This window comes from Eupeodes corollae, chromosome 1 (genome assembly GCF_945859685.1).
Source record: "Eupeodes corollae chromosome 1, idEupCoro1.1, whole genome shotgun sequence".
NCBI lineage: Eukaryota > Metazoa > Arthropoda > Insecta > Diptera > Syrphidae > Eupeodes > Eupeodes corollae.
Window position 1 is genome coordinate 121200884 of NC_079147.1, and position 16957 is coordinate 121217840.

Here is a 16957-nt window from a genome sequence, read left to right on the forward strand (position 1 = left end):
TGATCGGTTAAGTAGTTTTTGCGTGAAAGCGTAACAAACAAATTTACATTCGCATTTATAATATTAAGTATGATGTAACCGACCAAACTATACCTAGTTATCCTTTTTTGTTGTACTATAGTTCGTTTCATGTCCGTTGAGAGTCCTACTTATAAACGTAATTGCATGCCCCTTTTGCATTAGCACTGCTCCAATTGCGTAATTGGACGCATCTGTCGTGAAGACCAATTTTTCTTTAAAATCAGGACGCATCTGTCGTGAAGACCAATTTCTCATTAAAATCAGGAGATGGAAGTACTGGTTCTGATTAATTCTTGATGTGCTTAATACAATTTATATCGTTGTTATCGATTTTCTTATCTTTGTTTAAGTACTTGGTTACGTAGCCATTTATTCCTAGAAAATTTGATTTCTTGAGATAAAGTAATAAGTTGTATTTTTTCTTGTATTGTGTGTCTAAAAACTTAGTTTATCTCTGTACTTTTTTAGTCTTTGAAAAACTAATCGCAGATTCAACATGTGTTCCTGTAATAAAGTACTTAAAATCAATATATCATCAAGGTATAAACCACATATTTTGTTAGTTAATCCTTCTAACACCTCGCTCGCCATTCTTCCTAAGAGACGAGATGTAAGTTAAAGGCTTCTTATATTCAATTGATTTTTCGTTTAATTTTCTATAGTCAACCACCATTCGTCATTTTTGTTCACCAGAATTGTCTATTTTCTTTGGCACTTTTAATAATATTGCCTTTCCGTTGATAAGCGAGCTTTTTCAATATGCCCATATCTTTCATTCTCATCTGTGACGGATATTACTTGGTAAAGCATCTTACTCAATTGAACCGCATTCATACTCCAATTCAAAGTCAAGCCACTGTCCGCACCTAATAAGTTCCAATCTTTTACAAACAGCTTTTTAGTTTGAATCGCATACTCAATTATCTTTCTCGGTAGCCTATGCTCCTCCATATTTAGTTCTCTCACAATGTAGTCAACATTCAGTTATAGGGTTGAAATAAACAGTGACGAAAGACCAGTTTTCAAATAATATATATTTTGGGGCATTTATCAACAAAAAGAATATTTTCCTTAACCCGCCGTTGGTGACGCAAATTTGACTTTGATCAATGGACCGGGTTTTTCAACTGAAGATTTTTCGAAATATGTTACTATTATTTCACGTTTTTTTTTAAATATATGTTCCTTGACAATAAAACAACGATATTAAATCAACAGAAACTCTTTTATGACAATACACAAATTCAAATTTAACAAAAGCCAATAACGGAGGAGAAATTTATTCGCATTTTTTCGCAGACCAGTAGGTCACCATTGGCGGGTTAAGAAGAAACGTAATAGGCTTTCAACTAGCTTAAACAGGATAGCTTGGGCAGTAGCATTAAACACTCTATATTTTAAGTCAGTCGCTATAAGCTTGTTATTATAAATTCTTTTTCAATTTAAACATATTGCCGATTTAGCTTTATTTAGTTTACTTTTGAGATGTTTTTCTAATTTTAAATTGAAAGTGAACTCCGTTCCTAAATAAATAAAAGACTTTACTAAGTCTAGAGTTTTTTCGCTATATTTCATTGCTCGTCTCTCGCCGTTCTGCCAGGTCCATTCTTAAAAACCAGGGCTTTTGATTTTTCCCGATTAACTTCTAGATTCCACACTTGGCAATATTCTTCCAGTTTATTGATCATCAACTGTAGAGCAGTCGGTGACTCCGCAAGAATGACAATGTCATCGGCATACATGATCAATTGGATCCGTTTTTTAGCAAACTCCACTCCACAATTGAGATACTCAACCAAATCATCTAGAAAAAGTGCAATAACAAGGGGCTTAGATTACAGCCTTGTCTCACTCCTTGGATCACTTCAATCCTCTCTGATTTTTCTATTCCATTATAAATGTATGCTATGGTGTTTTGTTACAGTTTTTCAATAATGTTGACAAAATTATTTAAAACTCCTAGGTTAAATAGCTTGTAAAGTAAAGCGTTTCTATTGATAGAATCAGAAGTTGCTTGGAAATCAACAAAAAAGGCGTACAATTTTTTATTTTGGTCGAGTTTCAACCGTGGAAGTAAACGAAACACAAAGATATTATCCACTGTGGATTGGCATTATTATGGCTTCAAAGAAGTGATCGGGGAACGTTCCAAATTTGAGCATAATGTTAAGCGCTTCTGTCAATTTAATCTTGAACTCAGCTGGTATACCATTTGATCCAGCGGCCTTGCCATCTTTAAGACTTTGTAGAACACAATTCACTTCATTTTTCGTTATATTCTCATCGAGTTTCTCAATCCAAGTTATTTGTATTGAAGAATTTAAAAGTGAAGCAAGTTCAAGTTCACTTGTTAGTATTTTTCATACATCTCGCTGCCTCCCTAATAATTCGTTCAAGCTCGCAGATTGGAACAAACTTCAAAGAACTCCTGGTTTCACATTAAGTAAGCATGTTATCCCTACCATTTCGGTAGTTGAAAGTTGCCGATGCTTTCCATCTAAGCACAAAATTATCCGCCAGATTATAACAAGCACATTCGAGCTGGGAAGTTTTATAGTTATTTGCAATATTCAGGAATATAGGAAAGTGATTCGAATATGTTATATCACCAACAGCTAAATCTTTAACAAAAAAGCACCACTCTTCTCCAATCAGACCATAATCAATTACCGAACTTTACATTTTTGAAACAACATGAGTTCACCTTTTTTGTCACCCTTTGTGCTACCGTTCAAAATACACAAGCCAAACTCGTTTGCTTTTTCAATTTTTACATTCAAATGTGTTTTCTGATCCCAGGTCACAAGTTCTTGAGATTAAGTCCCCAACTATTATTATATTATGCGATTTAAGCGAGCATACATAATCGTAAATTCTTCATATTCATGTTGTTGCAATTTATGTAAATCGGTATTATATATACAGAGTTTTGTTTATATGTCTCATTTCTATGCAACCAATGTTTTCCTCCATTTTTACTTCAAACTTCAACAGAATGTTGTTTTTTATTGTCATAAGTGTACCTCCGCTTGCCCGTCCTATCATTGCTGTTTTTTTGGCTGGTATCCAAGAACAGGAATATGATGAGAAATATTTGTTAAAGTTCTTATATCTACCTTCTAATAGATGAGTTTCGAATAAAAAAAAAAAAAAAAAAATCAAATTCTAACAAATATTTAAAAAAATTCCGGGTAAAATATTTTGTTGTTAAGTCTGCCACCATTCTATGCTGAAAATCGTAAGTATTTTATATTACTAGAATCTCGTTCCTCCGTGCCATCCCTGCGCTATTGGCCAGAGCCATTTGGCAGTACTAAAAGATTCTAAACACTGTTGACATTTGTTTTGAACCTTGAGTCTGTCATCGAGCTGTCATTTATTCCTTTCTTGGTTTTATATAAACACGATTTAAAATAATCCTGAGGAAGTTGTTATTAGTCCCATAGTTTTGAAAAACAACAATTGGTTCGACTTTTTAGTCCGACAGAATCGTCGCAATTACAACTTGCAGAAACCAGTTCCCGTTGTCCATATAGCGTACGATGGGAATCAATTGCGAAGAGAGGTCTGGATCTTAAGGAAATTGATGTAGCATACAGATGCACGCAGTTAAGCAAACTATCACAATCAATGGTTGAAATGAAAATATCACGAACAAACATGACACTATACATTTTTCTTCTCGACTCAAGAGTCTGTATGCATTTCGAATTAAATATAAGAATGATGGAAACCTTCTATATTATTTTTGACCAAGTAAATATAAAGAAAACCATTGAAGTATTCCAAGGAAGCTATACGCTTGAAGTTTTTTTTCGATTATTGTTTAAACATAGAACACTAGGATAATAAGAAGTGATGAGATAAGTGATATGCATTATGTTTGCTTAGGATATCTTATTTAGCAATTATGAGCACACATACAAATTGAGATAACAAGCAACTGGTTGCTTGCGCTTGGGTTCAGAGTTTGTGTGTGTGTTTCTGTTATCACTTATCAATATCACAAACAAAACAGTATATATATAAGCGTAGGTTAAGATTTTATAATTCAGTTTGAATAAACAGCATACCCGACCTTACAACTCGGTGTTTTATTTTTAACTCGCGGTTCATAAATTTCCCCACCAGATGTAAGGGATTTTGAACATTTGGTCCTTCGAAACAGATCCTTATTTTATGTTTTCTCAATCGTCATTGAGGCAAAGAAAATTTAAATAAGATGATATAATACATTTTGATTGGTGAAATTTTCTCAATTGCTAAAAAGCAAAGAAAATATAGTTAATTACCTTTCAAAATTATTATTTTCAATAGCGTACTTTACGGCTGACAGTAAAGTGTAATCAGGACTTAGACACTGAAATAAAAGTGGAGTGTGTAAAAAAGTCCAAAAATCAATTAAAATGGACAAAAAGGATAAACTATATAAATCCCAAAAACAAACAGGGGATGAAGTTGTGCTTATTCATAACAAACTCAAAAATAAAACAAATCGAAAATCTGAGTTTGAAATAAGGCAGAGACTTAAGTTCTATATGGAACGAATTCCAGCTAAGCCACTAAAAATTTTGGAAGTTGGAATCAGCACAGATAAATATTTCGAAATGAATTATTTGAAGTGCATTGAAAGTGAAGTTAGCAAAATAAATACTTTGCTTAATGCAGCAAAAAACATCGATTCAGCCAGGAGAGGATGACGATTCAGCTCCAAAGTCCTTAACAAATAATCAAGAAGATGACGTAACAACAACAGTAAATGCTAGAACACTGCCGACATTTGCACCAACATTGGGAACATTAGAAAAAAACCTCATTAAGATGTTTTACCGACGGCATAAAAACTTCAAACGTCAAATGGATAAGACGGTCGGAGCAGAAAAAATCTCATCCCAAGAAAAAAAAGACGTGGTAGGAAAATTCAATGATCTGAAATTTATTTATAATAAGATCACGGTTGACCCCGGATATTATGACAATAATATTGAGGACATCTACAAAGAATCGGCAAAGAGCGCTTCTAAAGTCCAACAAATATTTTAAGAGGGAGCTACAAACCCTGAGATCCAGAAGAAGTCCTCCAACCTGAAGCTAGAAAAAGTTAAAATTCCAGTCTTATGGCGATTTAAACGAATGGATGTCCTTCCGTGATTTATTTGGGAAATAAGTTCACAAAGTTAAGTATATCTCGAACGTAGACAAGATGTTTAGACTTTAGTCTTCTTAAGGTGAAGAAAGAATGCATATCAACGTTACTGAAACGTATTATGAATCGAAGATTTCTGTTTACAACTTTGGTTGACAGATTATTATTATTATCTCCCTCTCAAAGAAGACAAACTTGGAGACTCTAAAAAACAGGCCGGAATTTCTCAATTCGGAGGAAAAATTTGAGTCTGACAAAGTTCTAAAAGAAGAATATTCGAAGTTTATGAAAGAATATTTAGAACTAGGTCATATGCAAGGAGTCGAAAAGGCTAACATGGGATAATTCTACTTACTTCATCAAGCAATAATAAGAACAGTCTTACTACAAAGCTGCGGGCGGTCTTTGATGCGTCTGATAAAAAATAAAATGGTCGAAACCTGAACGATATAATGATGGTAGGCCCTAGACTGCAAGAAGATATTTTTGATATCTTAAAGTGGAGGTTACGGAGATATGCTATAACTGGAGATATTGAAAAGATGTACCGGCAAATCAAAATAGCAAGAGATGATCAAGAATACCAACATATCCTGTGGAGAGACAACAAAAACAAGGCCTTAAAGGAGTATCGACTTACTACTGTAACCTATGGAACGGCAGCTACACCATTCTTAGCTGTAAGGACCTTAATGGACAAATGAGAATTAATGAGAAAATTTCTACATGGATGACCTTATAACAGGGGCAGATAATATGGAAAATGCATGGAAATTCCTTATTTTGGCAACAATCAACTGATGAAATTAAATAATCAATCAAGATTTTAGGAATAAATTGGGATCCAAATTAATCGACTAAAGATAAAATTACGAAACGAATTTGCATTATCAAATCTTGCCCGAATATTCGATCCATTAGGTTTTCTTTCACCAGTCACAATGAATGGAATAGTTTCATAGAACACATATCTAGTCTTGATAAAATAAAAATTCCTCGATGGCTGCAATCATCTATTGGGATGAAAATTGAGCTATACGGCTTTCCTGACGCATCCAAAAAAGCATACGCAGCAGTGGTCTATATGAAGATCAACTCATCAAACAATAGAATTATAAATTTAAATCCGTTCTTGGATAAAGATGATATTCTAAGAGCAGGGGTGCCAGCACGTAACTTGATACAACCGAGTTTAGTCGATACATTTGAGCATTGGCAGCATACAAACTTCAAATTGACATTTGAAACAAAAGTTTTCACTCGACAGAAATTAGTTATCGTCAGAAGTGATTTCTGTATGAGAAAAATGGAAAAATAAAATAAGAAGTCAATAAATAGACTTAGATTTTGACCAACTTTATGAGTTCTCACTTCGCTTACATGATTGAAAATCTAGACAAATTGATATGTACATTTAGTAAGTGAAATAGAATTCATAATATTACCACCATTACATTTCTGGAATGGAACCCTTTTCGGTTGAAATAGATGTGCTCGTTTTCTTTTGGTCTTAAAATAGGAAATAGTAGTTTAAATTTTCTATAATAATACTCCTTGCTGTTTCCAAATTTAGAGCTATAAAATTTTATCCATTGCAAACAAAACTTATTTTCGAGGAGACTCAACGTTCGGCGAAAAGAACTTCGAAATTGTTGTCTATGCCATACTAAGCAACACATTTGTTTCAACTTTGGCTTGGTAACTTCCACTGGCTAGGAGATTTAATGTTGCACAAAACTGTAAACTGGTGGAACTGATGTTCTTCTTCTGTCTTCTGGAAGATCTAACGAGCTGAGTATCGTGTGAAAACGTTCCTTGTTGACTCTAAACTGCTGCACAAAGCTAACAGCTAACAAAAAATTGAATTTACTCATTTTCACTCAATTCGTTGCTATTATCTCTCAAATATCTTCTTTTGATATAAGCACATGACACTTCTTCGCCTTCAATTTCACTCTTCGAATCAAAGAAAAACATTGCGAACAAAACTTAAAATTGAAATTAGAATTAAATTATTTCAAAGAAAATTCATTTGACATTTCTTTTTGTTCACAATGACTTTTTTAAGTAAAAGTCACAATAAAACTCGTCTCAAATTACGTGCTGTCAACAATAATTTGTTTCGAGTTGATCGACGATCGACAATCCTCGATTGTATCAAGTTACGTGCTGGCACCCCAGGTTGCATTTATCCAACTTACAATACAATCATAAGCATCCAGTCATTTTAAACAAATCGAATTTAACTACAGCAATAATTGAAGACACACATCAAGCAACATTACACGGATCCATTCGCGTCATGGAAACCATTATAAGACGAAGGTACTGGATCATTGTATTACCAAATGCTGTACAAAAATGCATCAGACTATGTCCAAAATGCATTGGACAATGTGTGGCAAGACAAATAATGGGAAATTTACCAGAGTATTAAGTTACTGTATCACATCCATTTGAACATACTGGAATAATTATGCTGGACCTGTATTGATGAATTGTTCGAAAGGAAGAAGACAGAAATCATTCAAAGGCTATATAAGTGTTTTAGTGTGTATTTCAACAAAGGCAATACACTTAGAAGCAGTGAGCGATATGGCAAAAGAAGCTTTCATGGCAGCTTTAAAACGTTTTTTTCGCCAGAAGAGGAAAGAGTGCTCATCTATACTCTGACAATGGATCCAATTTTGTTGGTGCAAGCAGACAAATGGATAAGGGATTCTTACAAGCAATGAAACAGAATTCAGACTTTAGTCATATGCTAGAATCAGAAAGGATTCAGTGGCATTTTATTCCGCCGGAAGTCCCTCACTTTGGAGGAATTTGAGAAGCTGGAGTAAAGGCAGTGAAGCATCATCTAAGGCAAGTAGTAGGAGATTCGAAAATAACCTTCGAATAAATGTCAACTCTCTTGGCCCAAATTGAAGGAGTTTTGAATTCCCGGCCACTCTGTGCATTCAATAGCAACAATCTTGATGATTTAGACGTACTGACTCCTGGTCATTCTCTAATTGGAAGACCCTTGATCGATTGCCCTGAATCAGAAAGTGTTCTTACAATTAATTCCACCGACAAATGGAAGCTTATTCAAAAAATGAAGAGATATTTTTAGAACCGCTGGGGGAAAACACAACAAAATAATGTTAAAGAAAATGATACAGACATCATCAAACACGAGAATGAATCGCCATCCAGATGGCCGTTAGGTAAAATAACGGAAGTGCACACTGGAAATGGTGGAAAAGCACGAGTAGTGACTTTAACACTGGAGTGCACGCGTGGTCTACTATAGTGGACCACAGTTAAATTTTTCTTCATAACTTAACAGTTTTTTAATAGTATTAGAATTGAAATAATTTGCTTTACTTGACACTCCAACCTAAAATTCATAAATTATAGTTACTAAATGTTATAGGCTAATTGAATATTACATACAAATATTTATTTACTTTATGTTTTTAAAATAAAAAATTATTAACATTATTAAATGGTCTACCATAGTAGGCCACGCGTGTATTGGCGTACAAAAATAGGGCGCGTGTACTCCAGAGTTAAAAGTTAAAAACGGCACGTTGAAGCGGCCTATACACCAAATTCTTGTATGTCCTCAAGAGTCGACGGAGTCAAAACATACTGACATAAGTAATTCTAATCTAACAATGAAATTAGTAACAATGATTGCAAAAATGAGCAAAATGGCCATTATGTTAATACTACTAATGATGACCGCTGTTCTTAAAGGAGCACCGCTGGCAATAGGCACTGAAGGAACTTATGTTACAAGGCAATATCGGAAAATGGATGTTGTAAGATCAAATTGTAAATTAATCGGTTATTACGATCTGGATCCACTCTTCAAAGAGATGCAGGTAATCAATAATCTGACAACACAGTTAGAGAGACAGTGCCATAAATTGACTTACTTCAAAGAATCCTGTGAATCAATGGTTTAATCAATAAGAAGAAAGTGTCGTATATTGGCATCAAACAATGAGCTGTTTATGATGAAGAATAGAAAAAGAGCACCATTGGAATTTGTCAGGATCAATCTTACACATACTCTTTGGTACGATGGACGCAGACAATAGAGAGGAATTAACGGAAAATATGAAAGCCCTGTTGGATAAACAACAAATATTTATTATTTATTGCATTCGGACCAGAGCTGTCGAAGTACTGCAATAGCAGTATTTGTACTGCGATTTGTTTCTGCGTACTGCCGTACTGCTCACATGCCAAAAGTACTGCTTTTTTTAAATTTACCAAATTGCTTTGATCGCTGAACTCATCGAGCTTAAATTGCCACAATTTTTTTCTTTCAACCCGGAACGCTCAAAAAAATCCCACATTTTAAGTAAAAAGAGAAGTCCGATCACTATTCATATCTATCAGCTATCGTCATTCCGTTCTATCTCCTTGTTGTTTGGATTTTCTGCAACCTTAATCTTAAATACACAAACTTCGTCATCATTTTCAATTTCAAGTCAATTGAATATTGTTTTTGTTTGTATCGTTTTGCAAATTTTTCAAAAAAAAACGTATATATAATTACTTAGACCTATATCTATTTAAAATAAAAATATCATGGATAAGTAAGTCTTGTTGTATTTTATATATTATTTGATTTGGTGCCTCTTAAACATTTTTTTCTTGAGTCTGATTTCGAAGGGGATTCTGATTTGGCAAAATCAATTAATTTCGAACTTTATGACACAAACAAAATATATTGAACTTATTTTAGTTATGTACTAAAACTAACAAACGAAATAAATACGGAATTTCAAGCTGAAAAGCCTAGAATTCATACTTTAAAGAGCACCGTAAAAGGTTTCTATGAAAACCTCTTGTCAAACTTCATCAAACGAAATATTTTAACAGACCGTTCTCTTGACGTTGACTTCAATGATACAAATATTCATTTAAATGTTGAAAATATCTACATCGGCCCTAAAGCCGAAATACTGATGAGAGCAAACGATAATTCTAGTATAAATGTTTTTGAAATTAAATCTAATTGTTTGATTTATTATATAAGTCTTTGTAAAGCCATCAAGAAACGGTTTGATTTTGATGACACAGTGCTTAATGAAGTGTAAAAACTTAGGTGAAAGTCTAGTTGACTTAATAGCCTTTTTTTTCAAACATTGCTAGTGATCTAGAAGTAGAAGATTTGGACTCTGAATGGAGGGCTATTTTAAACTGCAATGAGATGTCAAAAGAACATAATTTGGAAAAGTTTTGGCACGATGTATTTTTGGCAAAAAATGGCTTGGGAGAACTCCGTTTTCCAAACTTAAAGGTTTTTGTTGGAAATTTACTTGCTCTACCACACAGCAGTGCAACCTGCGAGCAGATATTTTCAAGTGTTAATTTTATAAAAACAAAAACCCGAAATTGCCTCAATGTTTCCACCGTATGTGGAATTCTTTCAGCAAAGTCTTTGTTAAGTGACTATAGCACACGTCAATGGCAACCTTCACCAAATTTGTTAAAGAAATATTTGAAAACTTAATGAAATAAAAAAATATAGTAATTTACCGAGTTTTGTAGTACAATTTTATATATTTTTTCAAAGAATACAAAAATCCTAATAAATGTTTTTAAAAATAATATTAATATATATGTTTTTAAAAAAATGTAAAACATTTTAAAAGCCTTGTCAAAACGTGTTCCTTTTATTTAATTTTAAATTGTAAGCTTTATACATAAAGTATTTGTTTTTAAATTGAAACATAATGTACTTAATTTAACCAAAAAACTGAATTCTTGATACCGTTTTTTAATCTTTTATTATTTAATAAAAAAAATGTATACAAATTTCCTGTTTTATTTGCTGTACTGCCCCAGACTGCTATATTTTTCTGAAAGTACTGCAGGATCAAAAAGTGAAACGACAGCCCTGATTCGGACTTGTCAGAATCATTTTTATTTAAAATAAAATATATCCAGATACTGCTTTTTGTTGGTGGCGGCATTTATGTTCTGTATCTGTATCACTTTTTCACTTACTATATAAAAATAAACTGTGTCCTCTGGCCCTTAGCAAGAGCTTTATATCCTCAAATCTGTGACCATTGCATATGATTTGTTGGTTCTTTTGTCGTCGCCTACTTGGGACCGAGATTTTTGAATTTAAATTTTTTACTAAGGGTGAAAGGGTCGTTTTTATTGATCATGATATAGTATTAGTATGCCGTGCTGTTGCTATTTGAATTTGAAAAAAAAGCGTTCAAAAACATCCGCATCGGCAACAAACTCCGCATCAGTTTATGCGGATGCGGATGTTGGAATTATTGCGAATAATCCGCAATTGCGGATGCGGATGCGAATATTCGCAACATCCCTAGTATGACTTTTTTTAAAGGATCTTCGTTTTCCGAAAATATAACAACTTTTTCTCTCGTCAGTTTTTCAATATATAATATAATGTCTTTTTTAAATCATCAGACCCCTTAATTACCAATACCCTTTATATCTTTAATTTGAATTTGAGATCAAACCCACATCCTGAAAAAAAAATCACCTACCAACTTCAAATATTGCAGAAAAACTTATTGCCAAATAAAAGCAAAATATCTACGAAAATGTACATAACTATGTATATCCAAACGTATAACTATCCCTATATTCTTTTTCTTTACAAAGATCTGCAAGAAAAAAAAATTGCATTGTAGCATTGTATACATAATACAAACGATTGTGTATATATGTATGCATAAAGATCGTACACAAGGAGAAGCAGCCTTATGAATGTAAATAAAAACAAAATTAATTATCTCCCTTATGCTGCTGGCTGCTTATTGAAATGGAAATAATATTTTTCTCTCGCTCCCCCGAAATGTCTCCACTATCGATACTAAAGCTAACGACTCCGCATCCGGTCGCCCTAAAAATGTCTGCCCAATAGAGTACTATAGTTTTCATATACAAAAGTAATATATTTTATTTTTTTTCTTATATTTATTTCTTTATTTATATTTTGTTATAATATCACTTAAATGTGTCAAATAAACAAATTAAACTCATACATTCCATATCGTTTTAATTTTAAAGAAAAACAAAGTTGAGTTAGGTACTGTAAGATTTAAGGAAACATCTTTACTCATTAAATATTTTGCGCACTATTTTTGTTCTCTAAAATCCTCTCTCTCCGCAACCGACCTTTGGCCAACTGCATTTGTTTCAGCTATAACAACTAACATATGCATTATGATAAGCCTCTGATCGTTGTTTGTCGCTTGCTATAAGCTAACTAAAATTAAAGAATATATTGGTTGGCGCAACAATCTCTCAACAATACTCTCAACCATTCCTGGGTACCTACAGTATTCAGATGAATCCGAACGCCTAGTTTAAGTTTTCATGACAAGAATTACTCTTGAAGAATTTGTCCATTCCCGTGAAAAAAAAAAAAAAAACTTTAGATGGAATAGGCAGATCATACCAGAAATTCTCGGAGATAATGTAGTATGAACATACCTACATATATACATATGTATATGAACGATATTTTCTTCTTCTTCGACTGTAAATTGTATCGCAATCATCAACACTGCTATCACTAGGACCATTCAAAACTTACTTAATATGACAGACAAACAAATTTGTAACAAAAGCTTTACATGTCTTATAACAACTAAACATAAATATTTGCATTGTTTTTCTTTAATTCAACAGAAAGTATTTTTGGACATTCTCTTTTATTAAATAAACATGAAACTAAATTTATATTGTGACTCCATTAATTTTTTTAAACAAAATTTGACATGAGTTTTTATAATCTAAATTCTATCTTTATTATTATAGGTTCCTTCAAACTTTCGTTTCGTGGTTGAACAGACCTTACGTGAATTTTTTCGAGCTATTCAAGGTGGAAAAGACACAGAACAATCCTGGAAAAAGTCAATATACAAAATTATTTCTCGAATGGATGATCCTGTTCCAGAATATTTTAAATCACCAAACTTTCTGGAGCAATTGGAATAAGTGTAAAATATCATTTAAATGTATATTATTATTAAAAAGTTGAATCACTAACAAAGACATGAATGGTTTTGGTTACGTTGCTGAAAAATACAAAAATACCGATTTTTACACATAATGAGCTTTTGCAGACACATTCGAATTTGTTAAAATGAGAACGAAAACTTCAGACTGAAAACAAAAATTAATCAACAGTGTGTGTGGTTCCTAAAAAAATTGTAGTGTGTTTACGTCCAAAAATAGTAACAAAGAATTTAAGTAAATATATGTAAATAAAAAAAACTAAACCAAAAAAAAGCTAAAGTTTGAAAAGCGACTGTAATTAACTGAAGATATACTCGCATTTTGGCCTTCCTTTCAGAAGAATTGTAAAATTCTTTTAAAATATTTATAATTTAGTAAATACTGTAATTAAAAAAAAATTAGAATATTTGAGAAAAATTCAAAATCGAGTATGAAAACATACATGGAAATACCATCTAATTAGCTCTAATGGTTTAAATTTAAAAAAAGTCGAATTTGATTGAATGCGAACCTCTTTAAAATGAGAAATATTTACCTATTACTTTGTTAATAACATCATCACTTACACTGTATGAATTGTAATTATTGTAGTTTACTTAATTATAAAAAAAATATTTATTTACCTATTACTTTGTTGATAACATCATCACTTACACTGTATGAATTGTATTTATTGTATTTTACGTAATTATAAAAACAAGAAACAAAATTGTAAGGGGGTTATTATTAAAAAATGTTTGAGTTCGACTTTATTATTTATTTAAAGATAGTTGACGTTTACCTTTAAATATAAGTTCCTCTACTAATTTATTTGTTCAAAATCTTAAAAAATTACTATACATTTTCCAAATATTTAATATATTTCAAACAAATCCATTTTATCAGAATCAATCAATAACCAACAACTTTTGTTTAAAATGCAAATAATTAAAGAAACACAATGAATCAATTAATTTTTAAATAATTATATATTATGAAAGTCCCGGATCAAGTTAAATTATGTTCCATGAAGCAGAATATAAAATAATTGCTTATTGACCTTTTTAAATTATAAACAAACATGTTATATTTTTAAATTAATATTAATTTTATAATGTAATATTTTACGGGTACATTTTAAAACATTTAATTTTCAACGTTTACCAATGTAACACAATTCACAGTAAGCCAATATTAGAGCGAAGGTTTGTCATCCTTAAAAATTGAACAGAAACATATTGTTTAGTAGATTTAAAACTGCTCCGCTGTTGTACACATTTAATTACTTATGATCACCCTAATACTAATCGGTTGTTTTAAGTTAAGTTACATTAATTTATTTTCTTTTTACAGATGTGTTTATTCCTTCTTTCATTCTTATTTATGTTAGATTTTAGAGATATTTTACATGAATATATCTAAGTTTCATTTCTTTAAAATTTTTATTTTCTTTTATTTAATATGTACCTATTTCCATTTTAACAATTTATCCCTCGATTTTTAATCGCCTGTGTTCCATTTTTAAAGAACTTACATATATTGGGGTATAGAAAGGAATCTACTAATTTATAATTCGTGAGGTTAAATAAGCTATGTGCATGTGTGTGTATCTCGTTTAAATTAAATTATCACTAACAAAAGCTATTCAAACATCATAATATATGTGGTATTTTTTCAAACTTTCCTCAAACGACATTACATGAAGTACGGAAGACAGATTTGATAAAATTATTTCTTTCTATGATAGCTTTAGTTCAACCAAAAAACGAAAACGTCTACCAAGCAGCTTGCCTTGAAAATACTACTAAAAAAATGGGTAAAATGTTACAGAAACGTGTTTAATTGTCAATTTCTACAAAGCCTTAGATATTCAAAACATAAAATCCATCGGCTAACTTTCCTTGCTGAAGCCTCAGCAAACGTCAATCAATGCAAGAGAATTCCGTAAATAGCAGTTCCCAATTGATACCTAAATATTCTCGTAAAATACAACTTATCCTTTTTTTATATTTGTGTACACAATTAAAAGTTATCCCTTGCCCCTTGTTAGTTTAACATTTTATATTAATAACATTCCTAATAATTTTTAGATTATAATGTTGGAGGTAAGTATTTAAATTTAAGTTATAAGCTTCATTTGTTTGGAAAAATACTTTCTTATACTTACTTTAAGATAAGACATGCAATTTCAAGGTTTCCTAAGTGTTAGACCATGAATGTTTGTTAACGTTTTATAGCGACGTGCTAGACATGGATCGCGAGGTTTTCGAAGTGGTGCACTATGAATTTGCATTATCGTTTTATAGCATTTATGAGCATGCCAAATATCAGGTTTCTTGTCATTTCTGTAACACTTTGATCATTTTTTTACTAACTTTGCCATTCGTAATTATAGCACCAAATGTTTCTTAGAAAAGAATATTAGCTTTGTGTGCATCAACAAAAAATATGTGTCTCCCGTTCTTATGTACCTAATCAAAATCGACTAAGTTACGAGGGCGGGTGGCACACATCGCACGGTGAGAAAAACTGCATTTCAAATTTATGAAACTCCTTTTATTTTCATTTATCCTTATTCTTCTAACTAACATCTATGATTGAATTTTAATTGAGAATTGCCATTTTTTTAAGCAAAAGAGCTGAGCAGCGAACTTTTTCTTTTTTTTTTTCATTTGCCAGTTGAAATAGGTTAATTCTCTGTTATAAATTAAATTAGTTTACAAAAGAAACATATACATACAAGTATGTTTATTTTGGTAGATTTCAAGCAAAAATAATTTCGTACTGCAGATGTTTTTCACCAATAGGAAAAAGGATCATACGAAACTGTAAATCTACATGCAGCCCTTTTTCTCTTTAAAATTTGTACTTTCTAAACATACATAAATAAAAACATTATTTTCGTAACTAATCTTGTATCTGTGAAACTTTGTGCGTAAAACTGGAGACAGCTAGCTAGGGACCGATCTGGATGGAGACGCATGTTGGTTGAGGCCCAGGTCCACCCCGGACTTTAGCGCCACTTTAAATCAGTAAGTAAATTATTTTCCACTAAACATTACTGAGTGCACAGTGCAAGGAAAATCTCAAAAATAGGCAATAAAATAGCAGATTATAAAAAAGTGTCATGGGCGATGAAATTCTTCTCAGCATAAAAGTCTCCAAGGCCCGATGGAATAATCCTAATGATGCTCGAACGCTCTTAAGACACAATTGTTCCAATTCTAACAAATATATTCAATAGATGCCTGGACATAACGTATACTCCTCTTGTGAAGAGAAGTCACGAAGCCCTTTCACTAAGAACCGAAAGATTTTAGGCCTATAAACCTGTTTTTTTTTATATAGATTAGAAGAAACGTACATTCAATAAAAATTTAATTATCATAATGATGAGGAGCCTTCAATAACGTCATTAAAAGTTCTAGAGGTACTAGAGGTAGAAGTACTCAGCAACAAAGGGTATTATCTCCAATGCTGTGGCTAATAGTTGTGAATGAATATTAAAAGGATTAAGTTTAAGTGGATTAAATACGGTAGCATATGCAGACGACATCGTTTAATGTCTTCAATTAAATTAATACCTACACTTTTTGAACTTCCACAATTAGACAGAACTGGTTCTATTTACTATAATACCGAAGATTCCAATTATGGATGGCCCTACTTTTAATAGTTTTTCCCAACACATTACAGTAAAATATCTTGGATAGGATCTTCATTGTAATTTTTTTGTATAATAAGCGCACACTTAAGAGTATATTACTACCCCTATTATGCAAAGACACAGAGTGAGCACTAGGA

The 16957-nt window shown here is 32.0% G+C and overlaps 1 protein-coding gene across 5 annotated transcripts in view; it reads left to right on the forward strand.

Annotated features, from left to right (window-relative positions):
- Window positions 1–14592, forward strand: part of LOC129942843 (homeobox protein prospero) — a 238951-nt gene extending 224359 nt beyond the window's left edge. For 4 of the 5 annotated variants that reach the window (XM_056051933.1, XM_056051936.1, XM_056051934.1 and 1 more), the window contains one exon: window positions 12974–14592. In XM_056051933.1, the coding sequence (XP_055907908.1) occupies window positions 12974–13153 (180 nt within the window). In that variant the 3' untranslated portion in view covers window positions 13154–14592. The remainder of the gene's footprint in view (window positions 1–12973) is intronic. The other variant, XM_056051938.1, reaches the window with a different exon arrangement.
- The last annotated feature ends 2365 nt before the right edge of the window (window positions 14593–16957 follow it).